General features: G+C 40.8%; 1 protein-coding gene across 1 annotated transcript in view; it reads right to left on the bottom strand.

Moving 5' to 3' along the window:
* The window catches only part of ATP13A5 (ATPase 13A5), a 143,418-nt gene that overhangs the window by 56,324 nt on the left and 67,829 nt on the right, over positions 1-19,265 (bottom strand). The window contains exons 8-12 of the mRNA XM_055570096.1: positions 15,003-15,075; positions 13,933-14,061; positions 6,539-6,709; positions 4,010-4,167; positions 1,147-1,335 (exon numbers count right to left, since the gene is read on the bottom strand). Of these exons, the coding sequence (XP_055426071.1) occupies positions 1,147-1,335; positions 4,010-4,167; positions 6,539-6,709; positions 13,933-14,061; positions 15,003-15,075 (720 nt within the window). The remainder of the gene's footprint in view (positions 1-1,146; positions 1,336-4,009; positions 4,168-6,538; positions 6,710-13,932; positions 14,062-15,002; positions 15,076-19,265) is intronic.

The raw sequence follows: 19,265 nt of genomic DNA, 5'->3' as shown, positions 1-19,265 counted from the left end.
GTCCAAACCCTGACTCCAGGGAACTCCTGACTCCAAGGAACATTAATTGACAGGAGCTCATCAAACGCCTCCATACCTACACTGAAACCAAGCACCACACAAGGGCCAACAAGTTCCAGGGCAAGACATACCAAGCAAATTCTCCAGCAACAAAGGAACACAGCCCTGAGCTTCAAGATACAGGCTGCCCAAAGTCACCCCAAAACCATAGACATCTCATAACTCATTACTGGACACTTCATTGCACTCCAGAGATAAGAAATACAGCTTCACCCACCAGAACACCGACACAAGCTTCCCTAACCAGGAAACCTTGACAAGCCACCTGTACAAACCCACACACAGTGAGGAAACGCCACAATAAAGAGAACTCCACAAACTGCCAGAATACAGAAAGGACACCCCAAACTCAGCAATTTAAACAAGATGAAGAGACAGAGGAATACCCAGCAGATAAAGGAACAGGATAAATGCCCACCAATCCAAACAAAAGAGGAAGAGATAGGGAATCTACCTGATAAAGAATTCCAAATGATAGTGAAATTGATCCAAAATCTTGAAATCAAAATGGAATCACAGATAAATAGCCTGGAGACAAGGATTGAGAAGATGCAAGAAAGGTTTAACAAGGACCTAGAAGAAATAAAAAAGAGTCAATATATAATGAATAATGCAATAAATGAAGTTAAAAACACTCTGGAGGCAACAAATAGTAGAATAACAGAGGCAGAAGATAGGATTAGTGAGTTAGAAGATAGAATGGTAGAAATAAATGAATCAGAGAGGATAAAAGAAAAACGAACTAAAAGAAATGAGGACAATCTCAGAGACCTCCAGGACAATATTAAACGCTACAACATTCGAATCATAGGGGTCCCAGAAGAATAAGACAAAAAGAAAGACCATGAGAAGAAAAAAAAGAAAAAAAAAAAGAAAGAAATGCTTGATGTGATGACTAAACCACTTCCTCAGGACTCAGGAGAGGGGGCTTCTAGAACATGCTCTCACACCAGCTCCGTGTGTGACCTTCATGGCCTCCATGTTCCCATTTGTCCCAGGAGGGTGCTGGGCTAGTCTCTGAGGCCCTTCCTGGCTCAGCTATGTCCCAAAATCATTAACCTCCAACCTGGGGAGTTGAGCTCATACTTTGTCAAAGCACACAAGGTTGATTTGCCCACACATATTGATCCGCTGTGGGGAGATGCAGAAGATTCTCCTTTTCTTCAGCCTCCTCTGTGCGTACACGATGCCTGTGGTCAGGGCAGCTGGCAGCACAGGAGGGACCACCACGGTGAGGAGGAGCAGGGCCATGGCCATGGTGTCTTGTAGAGAGGCCTGGGGAGGGACGGACACACAGGTTAGCTTGGCAGAAAGCACACACACCCTTCCTGGCTCCATCTCCTGTCACACCAATGGAGTTCTGGAAGCTCAGAATAGTCATCATGAGCCAGCTGTCTTGGTTGGACTGAGTATTCTCCAGGCCGAGTCTAAGAAATCAACAAATTGTCACCCACTGTAGAGGAAATGACACCTTGGACCCCCACCCCACACCCTCCTGCCCTTCCTGACCCGGATTCTCTCCACTCAGCCTTCTGTCCACCCAGAGGGCCACCCCTTCTTTGCCCATCAGGCATTTGCACACCCTCTGGACCCCTGGTCACTGGGACTAGACTTGAGTTGTAATAGTTCACACATGGCCTGACTGTTGCTTTCTCAACAGTTCTACAAACTTCTCCTGCACAGCAGCTGCGCCTCGTTCATCTTTGAAGTCACCTTGGAATTCATCTTATTCATCACCAGATACAGAGCCTAGCACCTTCTGACACAGATAAGGTGCTCAACACATGCGTGGAGTGCCTGGAAGCCCGATGAAAACTAGAACCAGGATTCTGCCAAGATCTCAGCATATATTCACTGCTCTGGGTAAGCCAATAATAAAACTAGCTTGTTCTCACTGGATACACACCCTGGAACAAGCACTGTGTACACACACTATTTACTCCTCACAACCACCTTGCAATGTAAGTACTGTTATTTCTTCCATTTAATAGAAGAGGAAACTGAGACTTAAAAAAGTAAACAACTTTGCTAAGGCCACATGCTGGTTAAATGGTGAGGATATAATCCCTAATCTGTTCATCTAGAGGGAGGGCACAAATGTGTGACTGATATGTCATATTACCAAGCCAAGTCTCACAGAATCAGGATTCCAGGAAATCTAGCGAGGATCACAGGACTAATAAAGGCAGGGCCGAGGTCAAATCATAGGCTGCATAATTTTCCCATGCTCTGTTAACGAATGGCTTTCCCTCTACAACCTTGCCTAGGTTTTTATGAAATTACCTTGATTTTAGCCATAAAGTTCTCTTCTCAGTATTGGAAACAGATTCAAGTTTAGTAACAATGGCTACTTGGCACATCTTCAGGCCAATTCTAGTTTATCATGAAATCCATCATTTCCGGATTTTTCCAACCCCAGCCAAAGAGGAGCTTTAACCCGGGAGACTCAGCCCTGCCTAATGCTGAGCCAGTGCAGACAGAAGCAGCCCAAAGGTCCGCAGGTCCAGACCTACAAGACGATGGGATGTGCAATGAGAATGCTGCTTTGGTATGTATTGGACATTGAGTCTTGCCCAAGAAACTATCATATGCTATCACCACCAGGGCTTCCTGGCCCATAGGAGAGGGCTTTTGCTTGTTTTCCTGCTCAAAGCTCATGTTTCCCAGATGAAACTGGCACACGCCTCAAATTCCAGCCCCACTGATTTTGACTTTCTGCCTCACTCTTTCCAGACTCTATTCTACTGGTGCGCATGTGCCCTGGCCTCCTCTAACGTCCTTCCTCCTAGAAATGCTCTCTGAGAGTTTATTTCAGATTGCAATGACTATGCAGAGCTCAGGTTTGAACATGACATTGCCTAAAAATTCTCATGACTGCCTTTGCCTCTCCCACACTCAACACTCACACTTCTCTATGCCATCACCAATGCCATCAGTTTGGGCATTTTAGAGTCCACTCTTGCCCAGTTTCATACCTGTGTGTGGATCCTTCTATTCACAATGTTTTATTCTCCCCTATAAGCCCACACTGCTAAGATCCCAGCATGTTTTATAGAAGAGACCGCAAAGTTCATAGCAGAATCAGATTCTTAGGACCAGAAAGGACGTCATGGGTTATTTGTGACAATTCTTTCCTGCACAGCCATCACAACTATTCAGAGAGACATCCAAACAAAACAGATATCGTGAAGCTTATAAAGGGAAGTGGGGATCCATACAGTACACAGCTCTGTACAACCAGACATTCAATTCCATCTCAGAACCTAACAAGAACACAGGGCAGCTCATTGACTGCATGGTGTGTTGAGTATTCCCTTGACAATGTACACACTCAAATACATCAACACTTTCAAATAGTCCAAATGTCTAGGCGTGGCATTCAATATCCCCTTTAATCTGATCTAATCCTACCTTATTAGATTCATCTCATAACTGCTTGCTAGTTCCAGAATTCCTTTGTGTTTTTCTTCCTTTGCATTTTTGTCATTCAAATGTGTATATCCTTACTGCTTTCTAATCTTAAGACCAAATCTTCCCCATCCTATAATGATTGAGAAGCATGTATTTCCTCTGAGGGAACATGTATTCCTCTGGGCTTGGATGTAACAAATGCCACACATGAAATAACTTTTCACTCCCATCCAGGTGGTGAAAGGAGCTGTGAACCTCACAACTTTTAATAGCTACACCTTCCAATATAATTTCCACTAATCACATGTGGCTATTTTAATTTTTAAAAATTGAAAATTTATTTCCTTTATTACACCAACACATTTCAAGTGCTCAGTGAACACATAGTTAATGGCTAGCAAGTTGACCAGTGTAGAGATATAGAACATTTTCATTGTTCTAGAATGCTCTATTGGATGACATTGATTCTAACCCTTTAGTTAGGTTAAGTTCCTTGAGAAAGTTATCCTATTAAAAAGCCCTACCCCCAAGTACTTACTCCATGGTACATGTATACACCAAGGGCATAGAAAAAACCCATGATTCCAAGGAAGGCCAGGGACACTATGAACTTGAAGGCATCATTGTACAGTTTGAAGTTCAGAGGCCGGGGGTAGAGGATGGATCTCACCAAGTCCCCTTTGGCTGTATTGTAACCTACATGAAGATAATCACAAGTGGTGTAAGGTCCTTTAATACATTTTCCCCTAAAAGAAAAAAATGGTTTGCATTGAATTAAGAATTAGTTAATAGAGTCATTTGAATATGGAATTAAAACAGCATTGTTGTGACCTAACAGTTTTACATTTATTATTCTTCCAAATTGCCAGGAATAATAAATGGTGTTCACTTAGCCCTTCTCAATTTCTCTTGCTCTGGGGGTCAGTGCTTCAGTGGCTCAAACAATGTAACCCCTACTTCATATACGGGGCTGAGAAAAAGACCAAGGAGCTGATGAAGGCAATGACCAGAGAACAAGAGATGCTGAGAGAAGAAGACTTAAAGAAAAGTATGTGTTGAAAGTAATGGAAAATTAAGAGAAAAGTAAAGCACAAGGCCAAGTAATTTTATATGCCTCTGGTCATGTTATTCTTAAATTCAAAAACCTTCCAGACCACACACATTTTAGAATACAGTTCAAATTTGTAGGCATAGCATTTGAGGTCTCCTGCCTCACTAGGCTTATCCCTAGTCCCTGCTCCCTGGTCCCAGAGACCTCCATGCATTCCTTCTTTTATGTTTCTTAGATACAAATTAGCCTATTTTTCCAGCTCTCTGATGTGATTGGTTAAATCCTTCCCTTTTATCAGGTTTGGCTCAAAATACCATCTCTTCAAATAAGTATTTCCAGAATTCTACTCCCATATTTCATAATCAAAGTAATTTCTCCCTCTGTCTGTAATTTACAGCTGGTATTTGCCAGTTTTAAGAAAGGATAAAAACCAACTTGGTTGTATGACATCCCTCTATGCACTGTGTTTTGTAGGCTATAAATCCATCTGTCTCTTGTATCAAATCATAATCTTCTTTGAGGGCAAAGAGTATCTCACATTTGTTTTTCTTTAGCCCTCTATGCATAGCACTTAGTAGATACTCATTCACCTCTAAAGTACTGGCAAAAAGATTGACTACTATATATTCCAGACATGAATCAGTATTGTAAGTATAGTGAAAGTGAAATCGTTCAGTCGTGTCTGACTCTTTGCAACCCCATGGACTGTAGCCTACGAGATTCCTCCATCCATGGAATTTTTCAGGCAAGAGAACTGGAGTGGGTTGCCATTTCCAAGCGTGCTTTAATCCCACTTCTTGATGAACATCTGCTCTCCTCAAACATGGCTTTGTAGACTTTGAAGGAAAACAGCCAAATTTTCTCTAACCTGTTGCTTTAGCATTTTACAAGCTTAGATCAGGAGTTTTCATGATCTACACCCATTAGCTTTTTCTTAGGCAGCAGCTTGAGGGATATTCTCATGTCCACTGACTACTTTGAGCATAAAAGCCCCTCAAACCTTGATATTTGTATTAAAAAACTAGGTAGAACAGTTGAATCATGGACTAAACTAAAGCATAGAAATATCAAAATGCAAGATATATTTTGGGTCTATGAATATGTGGGGGGCAGAAATACAGGTCATGGGTAAATACAGAGCTGAGACCAGATCATGGAAGGTATTGATCATGTAATGTCATGTGAAAGAATGGGACTAATATGGGTCGTCTTGAAACACTCTTGAGCATGGTATTTATGAATCGCTCCAAACTATGTTTTAGAAGTGTGACTTGGTGACAGATTGAGGAATAGGTTAGAGAAAAATTGAGCAAGGCATAAAAAAACAATATTTAAGGTGAAAAATTAAAGGGATACTTTCAAATAAATATTTCTTCTGTAATAATTTAGACATGAAATGATAACTTAGATAACACCAACTATGAGGATGAAGAAGAGGGAGGGAGACAGGATGCAGGAGGTATTTGCAGAATCCGTAGGATGTGGTGCCCTGTTTGGTAGCAGAGAAAATGAGGAGTAAAGACAATATGAAGAAACTTGCTAGATGGTGATGATGGCTACAGAAAGAGGCACTAGAGGAGTATGAGTCCCCTTGTAGATGCCTTGACTTTGAAGAATCTTTGGACCTGTTGAAGGCATCCAGTAAAAACCTTGAGATAACAGCCTGGCATATGACTCTTAAAGAAAAATTTCTCAAGTGATCATGGTTGAAACTATTTTCTTGGTAATCACTTAGAGGAAGTACAGAGTGAAAAGAGCAGAAGTCTATGGACTCATAGTAAACCCAAGAACACAGTTTTGCCTTTGAGGAAGTGTACTTCATCCCCGTATGCACTTCATCACAAACAACAGTATTCACAATGAACAGTTCAGTTGGAAATGGCAGCAACCTGGAATAATAAGCATTTCATGGGAAACCAGAATGTGACAAACTCCATAATTGTAAACAAGATTTCCCTAACCCAGCTCCCCCACCTCTAATCATAGATGATGTTTACAAAAATGGAATCTACTGACCTGTTTGCAAAACGACTGCTCTTACTGACCCCTGCCCAGAGGGCTTGACCTGAATAACTTCTGTTCCACAGAAAAGGACGTGCTTCCGATAATCTTCCAAGCTGTGGGATTTCCAGGCTGTGGTGTTCTCTGCATGGGGCAGGGGTGTCTTTGTAACAGGTATACTTTCTCCTAAAGAAGATGGTATTTTTTTGATTTTGTGTGAACTTGGGTAGTAATTTAGAGCTGGTATTCACCAGTTTCAAGAAAGGATAGAAACCACAGTTAATCTGTTTGTTCATTCCTATCTCAAAAGTCAGATGACTATTCATTCTTAAGGATATTAGTGATGCAAGCAGTGGTATACTTGATTATATTTCAAATATTTGTTTAAGAGTTGCCTATCTTTCCCATACCTGGCCAGTATGGTTTACTGTTTTTTATTTAAAAAGCATCCCATTTTAGAGAAAGGAGTTGCCACTTAATCATTTTCCTAAGTTTTCTTTAAGCCCAGCACTATTCTAGGCATGAAGAAGCTACAAAGCATGTTATTATTAGTTATTATTACTTGCCTCTTATTCACTTGTTTATCTGTCCATTCATCCATTGATTTGGCAAATGTGTCTAAGTGCTTATTCCATACCAGGCATTGCTTTAGATGCTGGCAACATAATAATGAATAAGACAGAAATTCTGACCTCCTAAAGCTCAGGGAGCCAGGCCCATAAATATCAGTAAATAATTAATTAAATTGACAGTGTGGTAAATATTTTGGTAGCAGAACCAGGTGATCTGAAGATCCAACCCAAAAGGAAGATCAGGAAAGATTTTGTGTGCAAGTAATAGGTGACAATTGAAAGGCAATAAGCTCAGTCAGCTTAAGGAGGAGGAGAGAGCATTTTTAGGAGATCTAAGAGAAAGAGCATGGTGTGCTCTGGGTATTAATGGCAGTTGAGGGTGTTTGGAATGTTGAGTTTGGGGTAGAGGAAAGCAGCCCTGGAAGTACAGAGATGGGTGAAAAATGATGCCTGCAGAAAATCTGTACAATATTCTCAGTACTCTTCATGCTGGAGTGGAAGGAGAGGGAAACGGATGAAGATTGTCAAAAGGTACCAGCTTCTCAGTAAGATAAATAAGTAATAGGGATGTAATGTAAACATGATAAATATGATTAACACTGAATATGACCTTTACTGTTGCATGCTATATATGAAATTTGTTGTAAGAATAAATCCGAAGGGTTCTCATCATAAGAAATTTTTTAAATTTCTTTTTTATTTATTTGTTTTTTGTGAGATGATGGATGTTCACTGAACTTGTAATCATTTCATTATGTAAGTCAAGTCATGCTATATACCTTACATTTATACAGTGCTGTATGTTAATTACATCTCAAATCTCGAAGAAAAAAATATTCTTCATGATCTTTTTTGGAGCTTGCAGTGAAATAGAAATTAATGTAACAAGATAGGACCTCTGTTTCCTCTTCCTCTTTCTGGATGACCTCAGCTGTACTTCCATTAATTGGCATGTCTAAAAAGATATCCCAGTAATGCCTAGCTCCATCTTTCCTCTCTCCTGGGCCCTTGTTTGGTGCTTCTCGGTTGTTGGCTGTTCATCTCAACCTGGATATTCTACTAGCCTCTGGAACTCAACATTTCTAAAATCTGTATCAATATCTTTAGCCCTAAATTTCCTCTTTAAATTTCGGTTTCTCTTAAGGTCTTACCTTGTTGCTGAATCACAGATTTACAGTCTCAGAACCATTTTGATTCCTCCTCTTTCCATAATCTGCCTTTTCACAGAATGATTTTCCAAGTCCTAACGTACCTTCCTCTGAGTGTCATTCCTGGACTCTTGCATCTAGATCCCAGTGGCTTAAATGGCAATCATTGTTTGGTTCTTGGTGGTTGCATTAACAATGGATTAGCTGTGATTTGTTTAGCTCTCTGAAATGCAAACATGTCCTCTGGGTAATTTGAGGCTACAATGGAACTAATCAATCTTTTTTATAAATAAACATCTCAACTTTGAAGTCCTGAATTAGGAAAATCCCCAGTCCTTCCTTATGTGTTTTGTCTTTAGTCTCACACCCTACTGTACTCACAAAGCTTCTGACACCAGATGTGTAGGGGTTTTTCCTCCACAATATGCAATTCTGTGACATCAGCTGATTGTTCTATAATTTAACTCAATTAAATTCTATTTTGATACCATCCACCTGCAGATAGTGTCACATTCCACAGGTTAAGGGTTTGGTCCTGTAAGACTGTTCCCACCCCATTCAGATGCAAGTTGCAAATCCAGTTTGTCATCTGTGCTTCTAAAACATGACCCATAAATCTGAGGTTCCCATGATCCCTTCCTTGGATTCAGTTAATTTTATAAAGCAGCTCACAGAATTCAGGGAAATGCCTACTTACATTTAGCTGTTTATTATAGAGTATTATAAAGGACACAGATGGACAACCAGGTGAAGGGATACCTGGGGAACGGTCTGGGAGAGTTCTGAGCACAGGAACTTCTGTCCCCCTGGAGTTGGGGTGCATCATATTCCTGGTATGTGGGTGTGCTCATTCACCTGGAAGCTCTTTGAACCCCATACTATTAGGATTTTATGGAAGCTTCCTCATGTAGATAAGATTAATTATCAACTCCATTTCCAGCCTTTCTTCCCTCTATAGAGAATGGGGGTTGAGGTTGAAAATTCCAAGTTTCTAATCATGGTTTGGTCTTTCTGGGGACCAGCCCCCATCCAAGAGCCATCCAGGTATCCACTAACAGCGGCCTCATTAGAGCAAGAGACGCTCCTAGTGCTTTTATCAAGTAGGAATTTACAAGTGTTTCAAGAGCCCTGTGCCAGGAACTGGGTCAGAGACTAACATATCTATTTTCTCTTATCTCCCATTCTCCTAATTGTTCCTCCCCTCCAGTCCCCCCTTTCAGTCTTCACAAACCATTTCCAGATGAATCCTAACAGAGGCTTCTTTTATTATGTCATTCTTTTCTCAAAAATCCTTCATCCTTTTCAGTTGCCATTGCTAATAAGCCTCAAACGCTCCTGCTAGGTTGTCCGAGGCACCACCATCTGAGCATCCATGGCTGTTATCACTCTACAGAGACTTCAGCTAAACCAGGCCGTGGATGTTTTCTATTACTGACTCCCATTCTTTGCCAATATTCTTCCTCTACTTTCCCTAATGGATGTACAACCAGATATCTCAGATACAAAGAAAATCAGCTCGGAGTTCAAAAAGAATAAGCTTCAGAGACAAAATAAAAAGGCCAATAACACTTCTGGGCTCATAGATTTAAAAAGCACTAGAATCGGTTGAAACTGTCATCAGATTTTTGCTATTCAATTAGCAAGATAATGTTATATTTCCTACTTGGAAATACAGTTATACTGATTATAGTTACACAAGTTTAGGTTCTTTCTGGTGATCTAGGTAATATCAGAAGACAAGGACTTTGACATTTAAAATTTTTATATTCAGCATTTTCCCAGGGAATCCCAGGAAAGGATGGATTCTCCAAACAAAAGTTTGGATATCTATGTAGGCTGGAGAGTTTTTCAGAAGGAAAGACACTCACAGCCAACTGTTCACTTGGCTTCTGAGACCCGAAGATCCTGGCTGCTGTGAAATTGAAACTCCCTCCTTTGTCCACAATGAGCCAGATGTCTCTACATGGTGACAGGGTTTTGAAAGGTCAGGTCCTTGTTTATTTATACTTCTGGGACCATCAGATTATAAACTACTTGAGGGCAGGGACCCTTTCTCATTTCTCTTGTTGATTCCAGCACACAGTTCAGTGCTGGCACATAGCAGGCATCTCTGAAACTTTATTGAATAAATGGATGAATGAGTGAATAAATGAAAGAAAGACAGGAGTGAGAGAGAAGAAGAAAGGAAAACAGGAAGAGAGGAGAAGATCTGATCTCTCCACTGACTACAAGCTTGTCTGACAGGATATAAATATGAAATAACCTTTTAGGGGAATTTCTGTGTCCAGCTCAGACCACTACCTGATTCTGCACATACAATTCAAATAGATCAGTAATTCTAATGAGCAGAGGGAGGGTGAGGGACTGTGGCAGAGTGAAAGTTACCCCTCCCCCTCATAATTATCCCTAAGAGAACAGGGAACAGTAGTTGCAAGCGTAGGCTCTGGGGACAAAATGGCTGGATTTAAGTATTTTATTTCCTTCATAAAACTTCCTGTTATTGGGAATTTATGTCATTTATCTGCCTGCATGTTTTCTGTCCTCCCACTAGAGTCCGCTCCATGAGGGCAGAAATCTGCCTGTTCAATGCTGTCTCCCCAGCACCTAGTAGAGCGCCTGCTCCATAGTGGGGGCTAATAAACATTTGTGGAATGAATGAATGAACGAATAAACAAATGAATTCTAATTTCAGCTCTACCACTTTCAAGCTGTGTAACCTTAGGCAAATAAATTACCCTCTCAGGACCTCAGATTCTCTCACTTTGCAGAGTTGTGCATTGAATGAAAAAACATGTGTAAAATGCTAGCATAACACCTAATACTTATGAGAGCTAAGAAAAATCAGCTATTGCTACCAGGAAAAAATTTCTCCCCATAGTACTCCCTTTTTCCTCTGGACCCTTCAGGAAGAGCTAAATCTTGAAGGGGATCACTGTCTCAGGAGGCACAAGAAAAGAGCAAGGGACTGGCTTTTGAGTTTCAAAAGTCACTCATAAATTTACCATAAATTTTAGAGACCACCTGGGAGTAGGAAAAAAGCTTTTCTGTTCATCATGTCTTTCTTTTACTACTTTTCTTGCCAAATAAAAATCCAAAGAGTAGGAATTGGAAGAAAGTCTAAAGAGAGCTTGGATATTGTATGTCTATGAGAGAAGGGGCCCGAACCAAACTAGGACATGGAAACATTCTAGAAGTTTGTGGAAACTGAGAGCAAATGTCACTGGGGTGTGCCTCATTTCCTGGTAGATAGGTCCCCGACATTCCCCGAGCTCTGAGTGGCATGAGGCAACCACAGAGAGGAGCGTGTCCTAGACCAGAGGCCTCTCCCCAGTACCTGGCACAACTTCTGTAGCCAGACTAGAATGGGGGGCGTGGGGGCGGGGCTCCTGCTAACTGCTGGGGAGCTCCTGCTGACTGCTGGGATACCTGACTTATATCAGATGCTTCACACCACACACTTTCAAGAATGGCCAAATTTGAAGCCAAAATTAAAATGAAGTGTAGGTATAAAATAAAGTTGAGCTTTTTGCCTAGTGGAGTTTATGACAAGAGGATGAGGTTAAGATGATGCTAAGGAAAATTCTGCAATGCGCATGTGCTATAAATGGGACTAATCCTGAGAAAGGAAAAGGCAAGGAGACACAAAACAAAAAAAACAGTACCTATACCCATCCTAGAATCATTGTATTCACTCCTATGGTCCCTCATGCCTGGAAGCCAATCCACCTCTAACTCGGACCCTTTCACTCATTAGCTGAGCAGCCTTAGTCTCTTCACCTCAGTTTCCCTGTCTGTAAATTGGGTATTATAATAGCGCCTAGTCTAATTTGTTTTATGTTACAATGAAGTGAGATATAAAAGTTGTTTATGAAAGTATAAATTGCTATAGAGATGCTAGGAATATTTGCTACTCTTCTTACATAAAGACTTCTGTATATGTAAAGGACTATCTTTGCACATGGAGGATATTACCTGAGTCACATTTGTGAACACATACTCAAGAAATACAGTTGCAGTTTCAGGAATCTAACCTTAATCTAATTACTCCATCAGGATCCTTCCCAGGAATACATAGTAAGTGGGAGGATCTAGGCAAGCTATGTAATAAAATATTCAAAGCATGCTGGTACTGAGGTCTATTTCAAAAAATTAATGAGAAAGAGATGGCTATATTTCTCTTTTATGTGTTTATCTCTAAAGTTGACTTTATCAATACTTAGGCTGCATAGATATTAATACTGATGACTTTGTTTTTCCTGAAACAGGCCCTCAGAAAAGCCACTGACCATTTGAGGTCATTTTAGGTCAACTTTGCACATTTGTTAAAAGGTGGCATTTTTGCGTTTGCTGCTTCTCTGGGACTTTCTGAGTTTTCCTAAGAAGCAGGCAAGCATGATCCTCCAGGTCAGAAGACCCGGGGGAGTAAACCCTGCTGTGTGTCTTCTCTCTAGTCTCACTGCCACGCTCTCTGTTGCCTTCAGAGACACTGTTCTTGGTTGTCAGGCTATTGGAAATGAGAGATAGTTGTTGCCTCTGAGTGAAGAGCATGGTTATCTTGGGTGTGAGGTTTGTACTTGAGGTACTATGGCAACATTCTGGATGAGAGATATGATCAGGATGCAAATCCTCAACACCACCATTACAAGGCAGTTAGATCTTAACACATTAAAGGGGTATTTTGTAATTATACTGCACATATTTATGTTTACTGCATTTTCTTGTCTCAGTTTTAAATCAAGCAGGCTCATCTTTAATGGGAAATATGCTTCTGTTGAACAATTTAGGAATTAGAGAATGACTCTCTTTATGTTTAGGTGATGTTAAAAAGGTTTGTGCATGTGTTTTTTCTTTTCCTTGTCTTACACTATTTGGGAACAGAAAAATGCACCAACTGTAAACACAAAAGACCAATAATTTCTTTTTCATGTTTCCATATGGTTTTTTTCTTCTTTAATTAAGATGCCCTGTGTATTTTCTTCTTCTTCTTCTTTTTTTTTTTTTTTGGCTTAAAGAATAGGTTATAGATAGTGCCTTACTAATCACACAAATTCAAACGGACCATACACAAATGAGGACAAGGACAGTTCAAGCCGCAACTAGAAAACCAGCTTTATGCTCAGCAAGAGCAACTGGAAACACGATTCTAAAGAGCAGAACTGTTTTACTGCCTTTCTGGAAGACCCAACTCAATCTTTCTCCCACTGAAAACGGGCTCAGTTTTCCATCTACAGAATACAGAGCTGGATAAAATCCCTATGCCCTGTCAATTGTGAGCTGACGGTTTTAGTCTGTGTTTTGTTCAAACAGGTGTATAAACCATCCTCATATTTATAAAGAGATGGTGCATCAAATAAATAGGATCTTCTCACCCACCTCTAAACTCAAAGCATCTTATTCATCTCACTCATGGGGTAATTAATTAATTCCAAGTTGTATCAATCTTTTCTTCTAGTTTCATATGTATTGTGGTTTTCATTCTGATATTTTTAAATATTCCTTATCTACATATATTGTTTTCATTCACATGAATAGCCTGGATGTGTCTTCCCCATCTATCTCTCAATACCTTTGTTGTTGTTCAGTCACTAAGTTGTGTCCATAAAGCAGGTAAGTGTATGCTGATCTGCTTTGCTCACTGGGCCTGGTTGTTTGAAGGAAAGAAAGAGGAAGCTCCATGACAACTGCCTACCTGTGAGCATGCCTTCATTCACCACGCAACTTCCATCAATCAGAACAGCATCGCAAGGCAATGAAAGCTTTCCTGGAAGAATAAGAACATCTCCGGGAACCAAGAGACGGGATTCCAGCTCTTGCAAACCTATACAGGAGCAACATTTTTATGATTAGATGAAATTTTCATGTTTTTACTTAACAATAAAAACAGCTGAGAACTCTTATCAACTTTTTGGTCAAGAACTACCCTGCATGCTCACCTGCTCCAGCCTCTTTCCACTCAATTGCAGATTCCCAGAAAACTAGGATTAGGGAATTGGTGTCTGGGTCTTAGGAAAGGATTCGCTCAGCAATAAGATCCCATCTTGATCCTAGTACCTGGGACAGCACTCTGTCCACAGGAGACCCTTAAAGGGCATTGGTCCATGGAAGAGTGCCTCTTTGTGTCTGCTTACATCCTTTAGCTGGGTTCCTGACCCCCTATAGCACACTCAGTACTTGGATCAGGGCCCATGTAAACACTCCAGACAACTTCCACTGCTCTGGAGTACAGCTCCTCACTTCTTGCTGAGAGCCATGGTCACCTCAGCCCAGGTAACTCGGAGCAAATGCCCACTGTCCATCCAGCCATCCATAAGCCTTATACAGGTCTGGTTTCCATATAACAGATACAAATATATGCTGCTGGGTCTGTTTGAGATGGTTAGTTAGCAAATCAAAAAGCCTTAAGAAGGCTTACCCAGTAACATTCCAATGAGTGAAATATGGAGTACAGAGGGGATTTGAAATAAACCAGACATTGAGTAGAAACAGTTCAATCAGGGCTGGGGTCAGGGTGAGGCATGCCATGCACCTAAGGTACAGAATTCAACAAGGGACTCACTCTCAGTATCCTGCAGGTACAAGTCAGCATTCTTATGACCTTGCTGCCTCAAATTTTCAATCTATGATGACTTGTTTGCTTTGCCCAGCCTCAGTCCTCAGTATAATCAAAAAAGACTTCCTCCTTGACTTATCATCAAAACAAATGAGACCAACTCCACTCCAAATACTAGGATGCTGATGAAAGCAAAACACATCACTTACCTTTGCCTTTTACAGTGATCTTGACCTGGACTTTGTTGTGATCCTCCACGAGGTTGTGCAGCTTCACTGATTGCTGTAAATTTAAAGTCAGTATTTAAATATTAGATAGTCCATATCCTGAAAACCACCTGATCTCAATACAGTAAATGCTGAACCTGCTGCCACAGTCAAACTGACTCTGGGAAAGACTCAAGTCTACTTTCCAAGCTCCTACTTTCCTATTTCAACCCCTACCTCACTCAACTCCCTATTCAGAGCAGCAAGTATGCTCATTAGCTTAATGCTATTTCAATCCCAGGAAAAATGATGCACAGCCACTGTTTCACAGGCTAAAGCTAAGGATCGGAGACTTCATTTCTGGAAGATGCATGATTAGACTGAAGAAAACCAATGACACCACAAACAGGTTACTCCCCTTCCTGTGTCTCTGTTGCTCTGTCTGTAAAAAGCAAAGCGGAATTTGATCTGTAAGGGGTTTCCATTGTAAGAGCCTCTGAATACTTAGGTTGTATTTTGATTGCATGTGGAACAACCATCACCTCTTCTATGAACTGGTGGATTTTCATATTGAATAATTCTGCAGACTGGACTCATACTGCTCTATTTGGAATTCTGGTGCTACCACTTTTGAGTTATTCAGCCTGTTTAACCCCCTTTTCCTCATCTAAAGGCAGAGGTAAGAACAGTATCTATTTTATATGGTTATTTTAAGTTACTTTATGCTTATTTTACTTATCACTTTGAATAGTACTCATTACTATAGTATGAGTTTGATGAGTATTGATGACTAATAAGAAAGCTGTCATTAAAGAAACAAAACAAAACACTTTTCTGAGTACATCAGCTAAACAAATTCACTTGAAGTGGGATTCATTGAGGTAAGACCCTGACAAAGTGGAGAGAATGGAAGCAGCCTGGAGAAGTGGAGGAAGCATCTCCAAGGATAACTCAGGGAATGAGAAAACAGAGGTGAGAGAGGATGTGATCCACAAAGTCACCTAAACTGACTCTTAGGCCATCAGCCAGAGGTGAGTGCAATGCCAGACCAACCGGAGCCTCCCTGGAAGGCTGTGTATGGATGTCAGTTACTCAGATCAGATCAGATCACATCAGTCCCTCAGTCATGTCCGACTCTTTGCAACCCCATGAATCGCAGCACGCCAGGCCTCCCTGTCCATCACAAACTCCCGGAGTTCACCCAGACTGACGTCCATTGAGTCAGTGATGCCATCCAGCCATCTCATCCTCTGTCGTCCCCTTCTCCTCTTGCCCCCTGTACCTTCCAGCATCAGAGTCTTTTCCAATGAGTCAACTCTTCGCATGAGGTGGCCAAAGTACTGGAGTTTCAGCTTTAGCATCATTCCTTCCAAAGAAATCCCAGGGCTGATCTCCTTTAGAATGGACTGGTTGGATCTCCTTGCAGTCCAAGGGACTCTCAAGAGTCTTCTCCAACACCACACTTCAAAAGCATTAATTCTTCGGCACTCAGCCTTCTTCACAGTCCAACTCTCAGATTCGTACATGACCACAGGAAAAACCATAGCCTTGACTAGACTTGACTTTGTTGGCAAAGTAATGTCTCTGCTTTTGAATATGCTGTCTAGGTAGTCATAACTTTCCTTCCAAGGAGTAAGCGTCTTTTAATTTCATGGCTGCAGTCACCATCTGCAGTGATTTTGGAGCCCAGAAAAATAAAGTCTGACACTGTTTCCACTGTTTCCCCATCTATTTGCCATGAAGTGATGGGACCAGATGGCATGATCTTTGTTTTCTGAATGTTGAGCTTTAAGCCAACTTTATCACTCTCCACTTTCACTTTCATCAAGAGGCTTTTGAGTTCCTCTTCACTTTTTGCCATAAGGGTGGTGTCATCTGCATATCTGAGGTTATTGATTTCTCCAGGCAATCTTAATTCCAGCTTGGGCTTCCTCCAGTCCAGCGTTTCTCATGATGTACTCTGCATATAAGTTAAATAAACAGGGTGACAATATACAGCCTTGACAAACTCCTTTTGCTATTTGGAACCAGTCTGTTGTTCCATGTCCAGTTCTAACTGTTGCTTCCTGACCTGTATACAAATTTCTCAAGAGGCAGATCAGGTGGTCTGGTATTCCCATCTCTTTCAGAATTTTCCACAGTTTATTGTGATCCACACAGTCAAAGGCTTTGGCATAGTCAAGAAAGCAGAAATAGATGTTTTTCTGGAACTCTCTTGCTTTTTCTATGATCCAGCGGATGTTGGCAATTTGATCTCTGGTTCCTCTGCCTTTTCTAAAACCAGCTTGAACATCAGGAAGTTCACGGTTCAGGTATTGCTGAAGCCTGGCTTGGAGAATTTTGAGCATTATTTTACTAGCGTGTGAGATGAGTGCAATTGTGTGGTAGTTTGAGCATTCTTTGGCATTGCTTTTCTTTGGGATTGGAATGAAAACTGACCTTTTCCAGTCCTGTGGCCACTGCTGAGTTTTCCAAATTTGCTGGCATATTGAGTGCAGCACTTTCACAGCATCATCTTTCAGGATTTGAAATAGCTCAACTGGAATTCCATCACCTCCACTAGCTTTGTTTGTAGTGATGCTTTCTACGGCCCACTTGACTTCACATTCCAGGATGTCTGGCTCTAGGTCAGTGATCACACCATCATGATTATCTGGGTCGTGAAGATCTTTTTTGTACAGTTCTTCTGTGTATTCTTGCCATCTCTTCTTAATATCTTCTGCTTCTGTTAGGTCCATACCATTTCTGTCCTTTATCGAGCCCATCTTTGCATGAAATATTCCCTTGGTATCTCTGATTTTCTTGAAGAGATCCCTAGTCTTTCCCATTCTGTTGTTTTCCTTTATTTCTTTGCATTGATCACTGAAGAAGGCTTTCTTATCTCTTCTTGCTATTCTTTGGAACTCTGCATTCAGATGTTTATATCTTTCCTTTTCTCCTTTGCTTTTCACTTCTCTTCTTTTCACAGCTATTTGTAAGGCCTCCCCAGACAGTCATTTTGCTTTTTTGCCTTTCTTTTCCATGGGGATGGTCTTGATCCCTGTCTCCTATACAATGTCACGAACCTCATTCCATAGCTCATCAGGCACTCTATCTATCAGATCTAGGCCCTTAAATCTATTTCTCACTTCCACTGTATAGTCATAAGGGATCTGATTTAGGTCATACCTGAATGGTCTAGTGGTTTTCCCTACTTTCTTCAATTTCAGTCTGAATTTGGCAATAAGGAGTTCATGGTCTGAGCCACAGTCAGCTCCTGGTCTTGTTTTTGCTGACTGTATAGAGCGTCTCCATCTTTGGCTGCAAAGAATATAATCAGTCTGATTTTGGTGTTGACCATCTGGTGATGTCCATGAATAGAGTCTTCTCTTGTGTTGTTGGAAGAGGGTGTTTGTTATGACCAGTGCACTTTCTTGGCAAAACTCTATTAGTCTTTGCCCTGCTTCATTCTGTATTCCAAGGCCAAATTTGCCTGTTACTCCAGGTGTTTCTTGACTTCCTACTTTTGCATTCCAGTCCCCTATAATGAAAAGGACATCTTTTTTGGGTGTTAGTTCTAAAAGGTCTTGTAGGTCTTCATAGAACCATTCAACTTCAGCTTCTTCAGCATTACTGGTTGGGGCATAGACTTGGATTACTGTGATAATGAATGGTTTGCCTTGGAAACGAACAGAGATCAGATACCTCTAAATAGAAGAGGTCTAAATACAGTCAACAGTACTTAAACACCATAATTTAGCTTACCATACAGCTTACCATAATTCAGATATAATAAAACTTCTCTTTAGATATTAAATTATTTTTGTCTGTTTTGTTGATAATGTTTAATGTTATAAATGTCATCAGGCTTAGACAAGAATTACACACAATTATGCAACTTTCCTCTTGAGAGAACATAATCAGTTTGGTAAGTTTGGTGTTAATATATATGTAGACCAATTTATTATTTATTTCAGTTTTGCTTCAAAAACTAAACTTCAATCATTTGGGCCAATTGAGTGGAAAAAGTGATATTACTGTTGGGCACATATTCGTTGGCCTAAGGTGACTTCCTGAGGCTTGCCTGTTGGCGCATTCATTTAATTATGGATGACAATGAGAACGTGGTTTGGTAGCAAGACCGCTGGATTCAGTCAGGATTCCTGAGTGGTGGGTCAGGCTTACCCACCAACCAGTCAGGTACCCCTATATAATAATACATTTCACCATATAAGCTGTTTCCTTTGTCAACAGACAACAATGAATTGGATCATTTTCAGGTTCCCT

Source organism: Bubalus kerabau, chromosome 2 (genome assembly GCF_029407905.1).
Source record: "Bubalus kerabau isolate K-KA32 ecotype Philippines breed swamp buffalo chromosome 2, PCC_UOA_SB_1v2, whole genome shotgun sequence".
Taxonomy (NCBI): domain Eukaryota; kingdom Metazoa; phylum Chordata; class Mammalia; order Artiodactyla; family Bovidae; genus Bubalus; species Bubalus kerabau.
This window is presented reverse-complemented; position numbering and strand designations above follow the sequence as displayed.